Consider the following 17,147-nt stretch of genomic DNA (forward strand, 5'->3'; position numbering starts at 1 on the left):
ATACCATAAGTGGCTTTTGAGAATTAGTACAGTCACTGTGCATGGCTCCAACTAACAAAGAGAAATTAAGACAGACCTACACTATATCAATACCACTGCCTTGTATGATTTATAGCCCAACCTCCTGAGAGCACATGAGAAGTAGTTCACAGAGCTATGGGCCTTCAGTGAAGCTTGGGAGATGTTGACCATAAATTTGGCTTCCTAAAATGTGGGATGGCCAAAGTTGTTGACCCATGCACACATGTTGTTATTTACAGTTGTTTCATGGACACTGGCCAGTCCACAGGTAGACTACTCATACTCGGAGCACCAAGTGAGTTCCAGCCACAGTTCTTTTATGAGCATTAAGTGTCTCATGAAGATGCGGAGACCTCTTCCAAGTACAACCTAGTCACATCAGGGCACATTCAGCAGCAGAAGTCTGTTTCCAGTACAGTCCTTGGAATGGCTAAGTTCCACTGTCCCTTTTTCAGCAGTCAAAAATCCATGATAAATTCTGTACAACACTGCAGTCAATAACAGCAGCACCAGACAGCATATTAATTCCTTTTCTATAAAGCTGTGTATAACTATGACTTTCTATATATGGTGTTCTCAAAAGGATCACCGCATCTCTAAATATCAGAAATGTGCATCTGAATAAATACATTGCTGTATAAGATCTCTGGCATGCAGGTCATGCTCTAGACTTGGGGATATAGAGAGATGCATGTTAAGTGGCAATTGGGTTCCTAATTTAAAAAAAAAAAAAAACATGAGAATAAGGAACTGATCCACAGTCTCAAGGATCTTGAATGCCTTTGAAGTATTGTTTACCACTCTACTTATATTATGGCATTTTTCCTTCTTTGCCTGCCCTATACACCAGACACACTGTTGCTTTTGCATTCATAGGGATGTGTAAACAGAATTTCTTCTGCTCATACTGAATATGACTCCCTGGGAATTTCACTTGAGGATAGTAATGAATACTGGTTACTAGGTAGTAGAAACTGACACTATAGCAAGCAACCACGTCCAGTGGTGAAATTGCTACTTAAATCCAGTTTTTCAAAAAGGTTCACAGTACCGGTTACCTTAGGTAGTCTACAGGGCATCATTAATTTATCACAAATTGAGAGGATGCTCCAAACAGCAAAAAGAGTGGAGACCCAGTACTGAAATAATGAACACCAAATCAAGGCATTACTGTGCTTCATCGAGACAGATGGGATATGCAATTAAGACAGGGAGGTAAAGACAGACAGACAGAACAACATACAGGACAAAGCACCTGATTAAACACCGCCTGAAAATCTAATTTATCCTGTGAGTCAGAAATTTAAGGCTGGTCAAAAAAGCCTGTGAACACCAATGCTCTTTGATGTTTGCACAAATTTAAAAAATGAAAATAAAGGAAGGGGGTAAAAAAAGACATGAGAGCTTTGGGTGATACTTGGCACTCTGCCTCTGAAAAGGATGACAAATCCTGGGGTTAAAAAAAAAAAAATGATTCTAGCACCAAGCATCAGTTCCTGGCTAAACAATGCAAGCCTGGTTGGCAGTTACCTTTCTCTCATGTTTTGTGCCTTCCCCAAGCCATTAAGTAAGAGATCTGGCCTCGACTTGCGTGTAACCAGTAATGACAACCTCTTTGCAGTTATCTGTGTGCAAACAACCAGAGACATTCAGAACTCCAATACAACATTTTTTAAAGAAGAAAAAAAAGTAAATCAATCAAGAAAGTAAGCTATTTAAGTCAAATATCTCTTTCAAAGGATAAATGGGAAAAAAAAGTCAAGGAGAAACTTTCCCTCCCCACACCACAATTCACCATGCAGAACAGTCGACCAGTGCTTTCATGTCAGCCGGATGGTTCAGTGTAAGTACAAATATCCCGAGCCATCCATGGTCCCCGAACTCTGCAACATTGCTTTCAGGTGATACTGACAAGATGGTCCATGCAAATGAGCTGACCAAAGTCATGTTGTATGCAATCAAGATAGGATCCCAGACATCTTCAGAATGGTTTAGAGAGTCACAAGAAATGAAAATCCAACGGAGTGGTTGGCATTTGGAAGCACACTGTTTAAAATATATCTCCCTGAAGATATTATATTTATGTATTAGCAAACTGGTCAATATTTGACACTATCTGTCATTTTATTGCAAAAGGAGATCAGGACAATTAATAGGGAAAAGGAGTAGCACTACTTTAGATCATCTTTAAAGCCAACATAAGATTCGTTAGCTACTCAAGTGGCATTTCTGACTTCAAATAGTAGTATCATGCAGGATTTAGACTGAATTAATGGAGCCTGGAGTAATGCTACATTTAATTATTTCGATATGGGGTAAACAGTACTTGAACTAATACAATTGAGTCAACTAATGCAGTTTGGTTTACAAGATAGATGGAATGGGAGACCGAGAGCGCCTCAGAGGACAAGGAGAGTTGTAGGGTGATGTTACTGGAGAGAGCCTCAGAGCATTGCCTGTCAAGCCCGCTATGTTGTTTAAGCTTCGGGATTTTTCATATCCTTTTATGAAAAAATGCACAGACATCAGTTGAATTCAACCAGAAAATAGACACAGACAAACAATACCATGCAGGGTAATCAAAAGTGCTATTTTTGAGCTCAAAGAAGAATTTGTTCACAAAGAATTCAATATTGAGACAATTTATAAATAAAAAATTGAAGCTCACTGTAGCTGCCATCCCCAAGAGATGAAACCAGCTATCAAAACTTACATTTGCTATATTTATAAATCTATTCTTCTGCAGATTATAGTTAGTATTGATTCAAATTTTGGCATATAGAATGCCAAACCTCTTTTAAGAATGAGGCAAAGCAACTTAAGTAAGATATAAACTTGGCTAAGATTTTTAGATTTCAGAATATGCAACTGAAAAAATAAAGTGGGATATTTTTGTCTATCTTTGTTCCATTTACTAAGGAAATATGCATGCTTAAACTATAAGAGGAAATTTCTCTTTCCAGCATATTTACTCTTCTACTTTTATAGAGTGAGAAGGATGATTCTTAAATAATGGCACTTGATGCCATTATCTGGGTGATGTAGAATGGAATGCCCATTTCTAATCCCTTGGATAAAAAAGTAATGAAAAAGTAATTAAATGAACAAAATACAAATTAAGTCATAATTTCAGTGAAAGAAAGCCTGAAATTGATTCCTTGATGCTTCCAGCTGACTTCCCTCCCCAAAGGAATTGAGAAAAATTTTATCTTTATTGTCCTTCTATTATATTTCTAATCTTTTGTCCTTGATAGTCATGGAATTATTGAATAAAAGAGCCTTCTCACAGACTTTAGATCAAAGATTTTCCTTAGCTATTCAAAAACAACCCCATCACGGTCACTTGTGGAAGATTCATATGTTGCAGCACTTTTTTTTTTAACAGCAAAACACAAAATTGACTGTTTTAATAAAAGATACCAATATGCAAATACTCAAAACAGAGATACAACAAGAATGAAAATAAGTAAAAGTAACTATAGTAAGATGAGTTTCTTTAGAATAAACCTCCATTTTGTTATTGCAAATCTTTTATTGTAAAAGGTTAGAGGCAGTTAAATGAGTTAAAGAGTACTTAGTGTAGAGTTAGAAATTAAAGTGTCCTAAATGCAGGGCAAACATTAACTGAAAAAGTAGTCACAGCTTTGGAAATAGATTATGTTCTAACAGCTACACTGAAGGACTTTTGTAGAGCAGAAAAATGAAATTCCTTGTTGGGAAACCAAAGCTGAGGGGATAAATAAAATTCTTGAGAGCTTTTTGTCTCCTCTAACTGAATGGCCCACACCTTGGGCTTTGATTAGCCTTCAGTGTGCTTGATGATCGTGTATGAAAGGAAATGATGTTTGGTTTGGTTTTTCCTCGTGTCCCTGCCAGCTACTTCTTTTTATGGTTCTATCTGTTCTTAGAACTTCTACAGAAGATCCTGCTTTCTCTCCTCCTTCACTGGAAGAGAAGTGATTTATCTGATTATTTGATTTATAAGAGTCAAGAGCCTTACTCCATATTTCACTCTGGAGAAGAGTCATTGTGTTAATATCTGCTGCTCACCTGGGGTTTAGTCTCCCTCTTTGATTCTTCTTGGAGTCACCCTACCTGGATACCATATGCAGTCTCATGTTTTCTCTTTCTTCCTTCTTGCGGTAAACTCTGTCCCTGCCTATTACTTAGTAGATAAATTCACTGCAGGAGGGAAGAACGAGAAGTTCATTATAGCCTTGGTTATGGACTACATTCTACAGTCCAGCTTTAACTTGGCAATAGAGCTATTATTGGGATTCACATCTGTCTTGGCTCAGAAAGGGGACTGATGAACCCATTTCCCAAATACACACACATAAATTATCAAGCAGAATTGATGTCTGCTATGAAATTTTGTAGGTGGATATTCATGGCATCTATCAACTGTGGTGAATCTCTCTAGGACAATCTCTGCTTATGAATGAAATATCTGCATTATGTCTTGTTAGTATTTTGAACTATAAAACCTGAGAGGTGGCATATGGGCCTGTATTTCATTCTATACTGGTGGATGATAGACTAGTTAATGGGAGAATGTCTGAAATAATTAAAAAAGAATTGCAGGTAGTTTATCCTTACATAGGTACCTTGACATGCCTGGAGGGCTAGTTATTACTGTGCTTTTCTAAAAATAAAACTTTTGAAATTGTAGAAAGATTTATCCTCGACAGTGGAAATTTACTGTGTAAACTAAAATGTAAGCCAGACTATAGACATTGATTGGTTTTGACTAAAGGCAAATTGATGCATGTACATGAAACATAGCAATTGTTAACATCTAAAATATCATCATTGTAAAACTTACAAATTTATCCCCCACAATCTCCAAGCTCCCTATAAGACCTCCAGAAAGGCAAAAATCTCTTTGACAGTTTTATATAAATCACAGTGATAATATGTGAATATTGGTTGCTAGTCTAAATTTCAGGGTTTTTTCTAAATTTTCGTTCTTAACATAAATACTATACAATCTGTTTGTAAGGTTTTTTTTTAATTTTCAATAGCTATAATTTTAATGTCTATCTGAAAAGACTTTCCTTCTAATTTTGTTACAAGCACTTAATTTGTCAAATTATGTTATTCAAATATGTATATTTCCCTTTAATCTATAGGTTCATTTCCAATCTGAAAACTTGATAAATTTTGCTTAAACAAGATGTTTCTGGAATGGCTCAAAACATATTTCATTAAAAAAAAACAATAATGAGCCTAGTTTGAACTAACTTCTAAATATTTTGCATGCACTTTATACAGTTCCTAAGTATGTGCTTATCATTTGTAAAATTGAAACTACTTATCCATATATCATCCATGAATATGTTTCATTTTATATAATATGCTCTTCTAAAAACTACTGTATAAATAAAAACATGTGTTCTAAGCATTGGAAGTTCATTTTTTAGAAATCTTGAAGTTTTCTTAAAATATGCCAAACTATATTCATATTTGAAATTAGAAAAAAATACAATGGGAATCCAGTAATGTTCTTTTCATTTATATAGGGGAAAATATTTAGAACTCTAAAATAAAATTAGTAGAGAGACCAACTTGAAAATTAAAAAGAAAACAGATCACATAGGAAATAAATGTCTGAATAGGAATAATAGGAGAAAATTTTAACCTACATAAAAAGAAACAGGAAAAAAATGAATGAATTCCTGATAGACTTACAAGATAGCACACTAAAAAGTTTACGTGAAGTTATCCAGAAATGTTATCAGACCTGGGAGAGAAAACACATAGCTGAAAAAGAATTAAGCAAGAATGGAAAGAAGTTGATTATGGTGAGAAATGACAAAATGCTCAAGGATGAATTTTCAAAGAAGCTCTCATCAACAAAGAGAATTTTTATTTGTGAAATAAGATTGCATGTGTAAATTATCCATGCAAACTAAATATCTTATTAATTGCTTTGCTCATGAAACTGCAATTTTATAGTAAAACTTTCTATTAACATAGTTCTTTGCAATTTGCAAAGGCTTTTCTCTTCTCTGATTTCCTTTGACAGTTTAAAAATTCAAAATATTATCTAACATGGAAGAAAAAAATCTAGCAAGGTCTTAAATATGTAAACTTGGTATAAAAATATATGTGACACATCACTGAATGATGCTCGAAAATGGCTGTAAAATTTAACCACAGATTACATATAAATACATATGTAAACCCACATATATATATACATGTATATAGTGAGTTAAGATATCCAATGCGCTTAGAACAGCATATTCTATATCAGTTTTACTATTATTATCCTTGTTATTTAATGGATGCATAAATATTTGCTTAACTACTATGAAATTTATTTACATTTTCTATAACCCATTTTAAAATTGTCCTGTTAACACATATTTGAATGAAAAATAGTAGACAATGAAATAGTCCTAAGATGAATGAAAACACATTATGTTTCAAGGTATATAGAGAAAGAATGGAAGTAGCTGGGATGGAAAGGTATTTAAAATATTACATATTGAAGAAAAAAAAGTGTATCTTCTCTTTTGAGACTCAAACTGATAGAGACAGGGAAGGACAATATAAAATAATCAGAAGAAATGAAAGAGAAGTACAACATGGGTAATGAGATATCAAAGAAAGAACATCTCAGAATAAGCATTTTAGGTTGAAAATGGTAAAAAATTCAATAGAGAGAAACTATAATCCATAGCAAATAAGCATAGGATTTTTAAAATGCAGTTGCACTAGTTTGAGAGTTTAGGTTTTTTTTAAAATTCAAGTTTAGTAAAAAACGATACAAATCATAATAGTTATTTTCCTACTCAATCAATAAATAGAAAAATAACAATGACAATAAAGCAACTGGAATAATCAAAGTAGGGAAATTCTACTTTCTAAGTTCATCAGTAGCTTTTCAGGTGATTAAATATACTATTACATACGGCCGAAAACAGTGTGCCTTTATGAAACTTGTGACATTCAGATAAATTATTGACAAGAACTGCCCAAGTACTGGATAAGAGACTTACTTAGCATATCTTTGATGCTTTGCTTTGAAAACAAAAATAAAAAAAACCTTACAATTCAATTAATTCATCAAATAGAACTAACTAACAATTCTTAGAGTTTGATTAGTCGTAGGAAAAAAGATAACTTTTAAAGATTTCTGAGTTCAATACCTTAAAAAAATGAATGGGTGATTTAATTTTTTAAATATTCCATCAAAATTTTGTGCAAAGACAAATGGAAATCCCCCAGAAAAGAACAAAAGGAAAGAAAATGAGAAAAGAGAGGGTGAAATGTCTTTCAGATATGGCAATCAAGATAAATGTTATGATACGCATTTAAGAATGTCTGTAATGGGAGAAGATGCACTGAATAGAGGAAGAGAGCACTGTGTGCAGTCTTCCCAGAAAATGATGAATGAGCATTTTATATCATTCCATATATTTGCAGCACTTAGTTGCTAAGTCACCTGTTATGATTGGATGAAATGCATGCCTACCTTTCCTGATTCCTCCATCAGAAGCACACGTGTAACCACCTGTTGTCAGTAGAAAACATGTTTCCCCTCTTCTGTTTTTGTCTCTGGTACTAGAGCGTCTGATGGGGAGCCTTTCGGGGGGTGATAATGGTGGCTCACTTCCTGTAGTGTCGTCCCCCGACAGTACTGGTCACAGCACCGTGCCCATCGGCAGACAATGATGGGTGAGGAAATGAGACAGGACAAAGAGTTTATACCAAATGTCCATAGTCCAACTGCTCCATACACAACACAGAATAACCATATTGTGATAAGAAAAGGGAAAGAATTTTCATCACTCATGCTGAAAATTTATATGGAGCAAATTGCAAATGTGTTGAAATGGAGAGATCTGTTCCTTGGGAAAATTTAATTCCATTTTGGATTCTACTTTACAGGAAATTAACTTTCACAAAACCAGTATGAACTTACAGTAAATGTGATAGTGAAGTAGCACACAAGTCAACATCATACCATTTTTGACATGCTCATTAGTTAATGCGAATGGAAAACTTTAAAAGTGGAGCCTATTTAAGGAAAAAGTCTTTGCAGTTCTGTTATGGTACATGCTTTTATTCTTTCTTGAAAGTAATCTCCCCCCCACCAAAAAAAAAAGTTAGTCAAACTTATTCTAAAGTTCTAAAGCACATGACACATTAGCTTCAGGTACTCATTTCGAAGATGCAAAATATTTTTAGCACAACCATGGAGCAAGATCAGCTTCTCCAAAGGCCCTTGAAACAACCAGCTGTTTGCTTTTATATGCTAGCCAAAGACTTTCACATCCTATCCCCTTAAATAGCACTTAGTTATAACAATGCTTCTCAGTCTGAGAGTGTCCTCTTTATCCCTGCCCTCATAAAGGGTCTTTACAGTTACTCTGAGAACAATCTAGTGAGAACAGCAACACAACTAAAATCACCTTTCCTAAGGACATAATAGTTTTTAGATATTTATTTAGACAGAACTTGCAGAACAATCTACAAAATGAACATGAAAGCTATGAACAAAATGTTTAAACAGTAGTTCAGCTCCAGCTCCTCTCCCCCCTGTCCCACCTCCCCATAAAATCTTCTGGATGCTAAGGGAAAGCCTATGAACATGTCACTTAAGTTTTGTTTTATTTGTTTATTTTTGTGTTTTGTTTAATTGGCATTTATTTCTGAATTCTGAGAAATTATTCACAAAGTATCATCATGTCATTTTTCTCTAGAAAAAATTAAACATATCTAAGTTACAGGGAATGCCTATGCCTTGAATTTTTATGGTAGTTTAAAAGCTAATTAAATTATTTGATAGACAAAATATTTATATGCACCAGACATAACAGACTAGACATGGCACTGCTGACTGATTTACTTTGGCAAAGTGAATATCAATTTATAATCAGTCAATTCTATATTATCTATGGTAATAGAGTAGAACAGTGATTCAGCTCATCTCAAAAGGCAAATTATCCAAAATTCTGTCTGCGGAGGCAGGAATGCCCAATGTATAGTGCACAGGAAAGGAAATCCACAGAGGAATTTGATGTTGTTATTGATTATCCAAAGCATAGCATCTATCACCTAAATAATGGTGGGGTGATTATATTACACGGCATCTTGCCTCACCAAAGGGGCATATTGAGATGCCATACATAATTTAAAAATAATGAAAATTTAACCAACGCCCCAGAATATTACCAGGGACGAGCTTTGCTATCAGAAGGGTTATCTGCCATATCACTTCTTTCATCTTTCGAACTTTATAATGTAAGCATCTTTTCTTTTTAAATAGCTGTTTCTTGTGAATTATATTGAGATGCATGCCACCAAGTGGCAGAGATAAAACTGAGGTAGGCACACCAAACCAAATGATACAGAGATGAACATTTTGAGGATGAAGGATGAAACATGGCCGATATCATACCATCACATCGTGCAGGGAAACAAAACATTGGCACAAAAGCAACGAACAGGCAAAAGAAAATATTGGCACCATCAGCAAAGAGCATCCCCATTTATAGCAGAAAAACTCTATAGACCAGCTTAATTTGGAGTTCATTTAGAAACACTACAGACTAGTCCACTACAAGCCTGACACAAAAATATTTTTTGAAAGACCATGATGGATCATTTGTGAACAGCTGCAGAAAATGAAAACGGCTGCCTTACACTCAAGGAATGTGCTGGTCTATAAAGTTTCTACTAACATGTATTTGAAATCATGCCTTACCTGATCTGTTATGTTCCAAAAGTCGATTGTCTTTGCCCAGACACGTATCACCCTGTGTGCTATTGCAGGCCATATTTAACTCTGTCTTGCAAAAGGTAGGTGAGCATGCCTGAGGGGCAGGAGGGATGTGCTTCTTTCTTTTTCTTGGAAGCTTCTGTTTCGCCATTGCCAAGGAGTAATACATTCCAAAATTGTTGACAATGACAGGCACCGGCATGGCTATTGTCAGTACTCCAGCCAATGCACACAGGGCTCCCACCAGCATCCCTGACCACGTTTGGGGGTACATATCCCCATAGCCCAGAGTTGTCATGGTCACCACAGCCCACCAGAACCCAATGGGGATGTTTTTGAACTGCGTGTGCTCACTAGCTGAAGGGTCGTTAGGTTGAGCTCCTACTCTCTCGGCATAGTAGATCATGGTAGCAAATATCAAAACTCCGAGAGCCAGGAAGATTATCAGCAGCAAAAATTCATTAGTACTAGCTCGAAGAGTGTGTCCAAGCACCCTCAGACCTACGAAATGGCGTGTGAGCTTGAAGATTCTCAGGATCCTCACGAACCTCACCACCCTGAGGAAGCCAAGCACATCTTTAGCAGCTTTGGATGAGAGCCCACTGAGTCCCACCTCTAAGTAGAAGGGTAGGATGGCCACAAAGTCAATGATATTCAAGAGATTTTTGATGAATTCAAGTTTATTGGGAGAAAAAACAATACGGACTAAAAATTCAAAAGTAAACCACACCACACACACTCCTTCTACATACGTCAAGGCGGGATCCGTTTCGATTTCATACTGTAGAACAACGCTTGTGCCATTGATGACTGGTTCTGTCTTGTTTTTAACGATATTGAATGCTTCATGTGTCTCCAGGCAAAAGGTTGTGATTGAAACCAGGATGAAGAATAAAGAAGCAAAAGCAATAAACTGTGGGGGAGAAAACAAATGAAAAAAGAGAGAGAGAATGATCTGAACCATAATATACTTTGATCGGAATCGAAGTGCATCAATCCCTGTAGATGAAAAAGAATAAAAGTACATTTGGAGATGTCGCTTGGAATGTTACTCAAGTAAAAGAAGAGTTGTATGTGTAACATTAATTAGAGTTGCAGATGTAATATGTTTCAAGTTCTGTTTTCAGCTTACATAGCAGATAAAAGCTTTGCTTTATGTTGGAAAATAATTTCTTGAGTCTTTTGTCCAAGAAAGTATATCTGTGGAGAGAAAATAAAAATCACTCCAAAAGAATACTTACGGCAAAAAAAGACTGAGCAAAAGAAACTTTAGACAATGGCTCTAGTTCTTATTTATGATCTTAGAAATTTTCATTTATTAGATTAAGTTTTACACCTATTAATATCAGGCACATTTCATGGTGATAGAAATTTGGAAGAGACCCAAATGAATTCTAAATGGAAAAAAAGTTTAACTGCTAAGTTTCTATTTATAGATAAACTGTTCAGTATAGTATGAGGTATGGACATGAAAAAAAAATCCTTGGGATATATATTAGCATGTAAATTAAATCAATTTAAGATGGAGATTTGTCCATAAAAGCAAATCCCAGGAGAAAAGGTAGACAGCAAAACTGAGAAGAGAGAAACAGACTTTAAGGAACAAATTGAAAGACATTTTTCTTCCTCTATTGAAACAGAGCTCAAAAATATTTGAGTAACATGTTAAAAGTTATAGTTTAATTCAATTTTTTGTTTTTCATTACTCCAGGCAATAAAGCATTGTGAAATTAGAATGGTAAATAGCTTTACTGATCATCTTAATTTGCTTAGACTTCCATTTTTACTCAGGAATCTACAAAGAAGAAACAAAAAGCAACCGAGGCAGGCTGGCATACCAACAATCCTTTGTGGTGCTAATTAAAATTCTACCTCCATGGGAAAGGAGGAATTGTCATAAACAAGTCCAGTAAGTCTGATAATCTTGACAAGATCAACCCACTCCTACAACACCTGACAAACAGTCCTTGAAAATTCATGGCCCTCCATCCAAGGACATTCAGTCCCAGATAACTCACATAGCTCACATCCTTCTTGCTTCCTCCTCCCCACCCCTCCATACCTTTTCTTTGTTCTCAGTAGCTATATAAACTGTTTTCCTACCACTTAATGTTCTTCTAGTCATGCTCCCATGCGTGTCACTTAGCGCAATAAACTTATTCTGCACCTTTTTTCAGTCTGCTTTCAACTTAACATGAATGCACACACCTACTAAGACAGAATACTATCTCCCACTTATATAGAGTGGTTACAAGTATCACTCTTGAAAGCAGTTTACATAATTAACTCCTGTTAATCCCCATAACAACACTACTACAACCCATTTTACTGCACAGAGAGGTTAAGTCGCTTTTCCAAGGTCATAGGATACAAACTCACTGTCTTGAGACTCTAAACTGAGAACTTCAGCTCCAGAGTCTATTCTCTTACCTACTAGACTCTCAAATGGAGAATATGAGTATGTTGAAAACCATTTATTTAGGTTGAGGTCAAATACTTCTTAGTACAAAAGATCTGAAAAACCTGAAATCTAGCTATCTGAGTTAATAATACTGCTGCAGTCAGTGCTAGGAGCTTTCAGAAAAAAGCCAGCAGATTCCTAATGCATTAAAACAATGCTTTCAGATTTAGTATGCTTAATGTGCTCCAAGAGACTGTTCCTTGAATGTCTAAACAAATGAATTATTCAAGAAGGAGGAGGTTGTAGGTCAAATAGAGAGAGAGGGATCCTTATTTGGAAACAAATATATCCAAAACTCAAAGCTGTCCCCAATAGCTTCGTAAACAAGAAATCAGGATTTCAGGGATGATTTTGATGACTGAATCATATCAATATTCCTTTTTGCTTTCTGGTATATTGGAGTAGACTGAGGAAAATTCCTGAAATCTCTAAATTATAATCCAGCTGCCTGATCGCTAATAATGATTGTATAGCCTTTATCTTCTGCCCCATGACTGTAAAAACCTGTGAATAATCTTCCTTTGTACCCAGTTATTCAGTTTTTCAACTTTAGAGTCTTGCAATCACTAAAGACAGCCTCTAATGTTTATTAATGAAGGTCTTGGGTCAGCCCAGAACTAACCCACCCCAGGTCCAAAGTTATCTTGATAACTGAGACTGGATCTAACCAAAATGGGCCCTCCTGACATACACAGTAGCTTAGATTTAACCTGCAAGTCACCTATACCTCATCCCACCATTTTCTTACATACATTCTGTGACTAAATATGTAATCAATCAGCGCATGGCCAATAATTAGATCACCCCTAATTACATCATCTGGGGCCATTGTGCTCATTATACTAAATCCTGCCCATCTTTTGTCTCTAATAAAACTATCAGAATTACTGAATTCAGGGAGACAGATTTTGGGCTACTAGGCAATTTGTCCTCCTACTACTTGCCTAGTAATACATTCTCCCTTTCTTTGAAACCCTGGTGTCTCAGGAATGGGTCATTGAGTGCATCCGGCAAAAGAATTCATGCCTCTGTTGGTAATTCCTTCTCCTCAAACACACAATTGAGAAGAGCCAGATTTCAAAGAGAGAAGATTGAAACCATCTCCTTTTTCCCCTGGTTGAATTTCAATCTACCCAATTTGTTAGGAATATATAAAAAGCCTTAAAAAAAATCTAAAAACTGTAGCCATCTGCCTTAAACAACAACCCTAAAGTATGGAACTGTTTCTGTGCAGTGTACCAGTCAGTACATCATTGATGTAGTGTTATATGGCACGTCATTTACATGGCTTTGACTTGTTTTCCCAATTGTCCTTGGTTTTGACATTATAATCTGCCCATTAATTTTCCCAGGCAGATTGAAAGAAATTGACATGTTCTTTTCACTCAACTTTCCTATTGTACAAATAAAGATACAATTTATTTTTTCAACTAGTTATTATAACGTTAATTACCACTAAAGCACACTATATACTTTATCAGACGAGAGATATTTTGGAGGAAGTTTCAATTATCCTTGATATACAAATTACATCTTAATCTAATCATAATTTTATCTACAGATTTCAGTGTTGTTTGTTTCTGATACCCCCGAAACTCTCTTTTGTCATTAGAGCACTGCCAGTATGTACTTACTAATTCCCACCTGCCCACTTTCCATTGCATCCACTATCCCCACCTAGTCTCCAGCATTTCAGACTAATTGTCATAAGTTTTCATGAAAAAATTCTATCTATGAGACAGAGATCATAAAGCAGTTGAAATAAATCGCAAGTTCCTCGGTCAGCATTTTTCCAGCTCACTTTGCAATCTCAAATTCTATACCTACATTTATGCAATGAATCGAACGGGACTTTCCCAGCACTGCTCTCTCAAAATCAGTCCTAACTTCCCTTGTAATTTGCATACAACAAAGATAGTCTTCTTTGATGTTTTTCAGCATTAAAACCCTGTGACCTTTTCTAATTGGTCCTTCTTTCTTTCCCTCCTCTCTTCCCTCCTTCTTTCCTTTTTTTTCCCTCCATTCTTTCTTCCTTTTTTCATTTCTTTCTTTCACTCCTCCTTCTTCCACTTAACAAATAGTATTAGGTACCTCTGTATGGCAGGCCACAGGACTTGGGGTTTTTTTAAATAATAGTTAACAAAACAAAACCCCTACCATTGAAAAACTCACAATCTACTGGGGGTATAGTCATTAAATAAATAGCCATCCAAAAATTATATAATTATTATTGTGATAAACGTAACAAGGGAAAAATGCAGAATGCTTTGAAAGGATCAAAAAGAGGGATTTAATTTAGACATAGAGGTCATAGAAACTTCTGACTGAAACTTGAAGGATGAGTAGAAGTAAACCTGATGGAAAGGGGAGACATGTATATCTGTCACACAGCAGGAAAGTTTAACAAAAAAGTCTGGACATTTCCTATTTCACTTTGTCAATCTATGCACTTTCAATACCAAAAGAGAAGCGGGTTTTCCAAATCAGCTTCTGTTGCACAAATTATGACACAGAAATTCCAACTAGCACAGAGACTCTGCCTTTTTAAAGGTTAGCCTTTTTTTCTGAAGATGATTTAATCACCCAAAAGTATTTCCTGGATTTAAAAATGAGGCTGGAAGGTGGTGTTAAAGCAGTTTAATCTCTTGTGGTGTTTTTTTAGACATGTTGAATCATTAGGAGACTGATAGAAGATACTTACCCTTTGTTTGAGAATAAGTGAAAATAGAAGATATATGTTAAAGCAGTTTTCATTTAAAGGACTATAAAAATGTTAGAAATAATTATCATATACATTTTATTATACTTTAAAAATATAATTATTATCGCAATAAAGACTAATGGAACTTGATGCTTATATTCATTAAAAGAGTTATTATGTCATCAACAAAAGGTCAACAGTGTCTTACGATACCACATCAGGTGGTTGGAATTTAAATAACATGAAACATTGTGCATTTGGAAGCCATTTAAATTAACCATCCATATTTCTAGAAGAGGAATGTATTCTAATGGTCACATATATGAGAATACATCTGGGGAGCTTACACAAATGCAAGTGCCTTTCCCCAGTGTCAAACATCAGATATAGGCTCTCTTGTGTGGGTAAAGGAGAAATCTGTCTTTATCAAACCTGCATGACCTAGGTTAGCACTGAGCTAGCCTTCTTGAGGAGGAAGGAATGCACAGATGGTCAATGCACGTAAGAAACCAAACCCCTTCCTTCATAGGATGTTAATCTATACCCTACAGTTTTCCAGGATTCTTAAGATGCTATCATGTTTACTGCTGTCTACAAAGCAATCTGTATTTTTTCCCCTGCTCACTTCAATGAAAATCAATCTTTTCCCCAAGTCACGAGACACCCTCACCATATCCATTTTCTCATGCTCCCTGATATGTCTTTGTCTGGGGCCTCTAGAACTGGCCCTGATGATTCCCACCTGGTTGCAGAATGCTTTTATACTGAACGCTGAATCTATCACCTTTGGAACAGCTTGACTTTTCTTCTCTGTTTCTAAGCTCCCCCTAACAAAGCTCATGTCCCAGTCTGTGCCAGGTGCTTTCTTTGATCTTTTGGCTGGACAAGCCCCTTTGGGCCAGAACAAGTATCAAATGAAAGGTTGACCTAAGAAGCCTGGGGAATATTTTATATTATCCAGAGACAAACACTTGAATTTCACTAGCAACTATTTTGTATCCTTTATCTGAATTTAATTATAAGAGCCTTGGATATAGAAAATGTCTTCATTTGTTTCTGGCTTATTCAGCTGAGCTGAAATGGATAAATATGAGGTTATGCTGAGTAATAAAATGAAAAAACTGAAACTAAAAAGGAAAGATGAGGGGAGGTGATTTTTATTTATTTACCTTTGTCTCTCACTGAACTGGAAGCCCTTTAAAGACCGAAATTGCATCATATTGATTTTTTCATCCTTGTTCCTGTCACAGTAGTGACTGTGGTGTGACTAGCTGAATTAATTGAAGGATGAAAGAAAGAATGAGTAAATGAATAAACAATAAGATAGACCACATTACAGTGAGAATTAAAGAGCTGTGAAAGATGCTGTCCATTTCTGAGATTTTGTATCCAGTCCTGTTGCACAGTCTGTATCCCTTCAGCTCCAATTACCCATTATCTTACCCTATTTCTATCTCTATTGTGGACAGCACACTACTACCTAACTGTAATACAATTATGTTAAAACACTGAATGAAGCTGCATGTGAGAATGATAGAGGGAGGAGGGCTGGGGACATAAATGAAATCAGAAAGATAGATAGATGTTAAAGATTGAGATGGTATAATCTAGGAATGGCTGGAGTGTATAATAATAGTGAAATGTACAATGTACAAATTTTTAAAATGTTTTAGCATGAGGAAGAACAAAGGAATGTCATTATTGCAGGGTGCTGAAAATAGATGGTAATTAATATTTTAAAATGTCACCTTATGTGTGAGACTAAAGCAAAAAATGTTTATTTGCTACAAAATTTATATTTGACTAGTGCATTTCCTAATATAACTTATGTAGATAGTTTGATTGAACGCCATAAGTACTTGAAATCTTAGGTAGGACATGAGATTATGTTGGTTTGTCCAGAGTGATGCCCCAATGAATCCCAGAGTGATTCAATCAGTGAGTGGAAAAAAAAAAAGAAGAGCTGTGAAACGAAAAAGGGATTAACAGAGATCTAACAATAAAGTAAGAATATTGAAGCAAAAAAAATCAAGTTTTCAGCTGAAACAAATGGAACTGTTTCATTGTTCAAAACTGTTGCCCATTCATTCGCTGCTCCAATTCATTCCATTAATGGAGGCTGTACCTTAGCAAAGAGCTGGGGGAGACAATGGCATTGGAATGTCTTTTTCCCTGTGATAAGACCATAACTTCATATGGGCATTAATTGAAAATAAATTTGGTTATGTTAA

The 17,147-nt window shown here is 35.6% G+C and overlaps 1 protein-coding gene across 4 annotated transcripts in view; it reads right to left on the reverse strand.

Moving 5' to 3' along the window:
- Positions 1-491: 491 nt before the first annotated feature.
- KCNC2 (potassium voltage-gated channel subfamily C member 2) overlaps positions 492-17,147 on the reverse strand; it is a 177,368-nt gene continuing 160,712 nt past the window's right edge. Inside the window, exons 3-5 of one of the 4 annotated variants that reach the window (XM_077111453.1) lie at positions 9,740-10,667; positions 7,505-7,669; positions 492-1,646 (exon numbers count right to left, since the gene is read on the reverse strand). In XM_077111453.1, coding sequence (XP_076967568.1) covers positions 1,585-1,646; positions 7,505-7,669; positions 9,740-10,667 — 1,155 coding nt within the window. In that variant the 3' untranslated portion in view covers positions 492-1,584. Of the gene's footprint in view, positions 1,647-7,299; positions 7,670-9,739; positions 10,668-16,094; positions 16,188-17,147 lie in introns of those variants that run through there. The other 3 variants (XM_077111451.1, XR_013155824.1, XR_013155823.1) reach the window with 3 other exon arrangements.

Source organism: Tamandua tetradactyla, chromosome 7 (assembly GCF_023851605.1).
Source record: "Tamandua tetradactyla isolate mTamTet1 chromosome 7, mTamTet1.pri, whole genome shotgun sequence".
Lineage (NCBI taxonomy): Eukaryota > Metazoa > Chordata > Mammalia > Pilosa > Myrmecophagidae > Tamandua > Tamandua tetradactyla.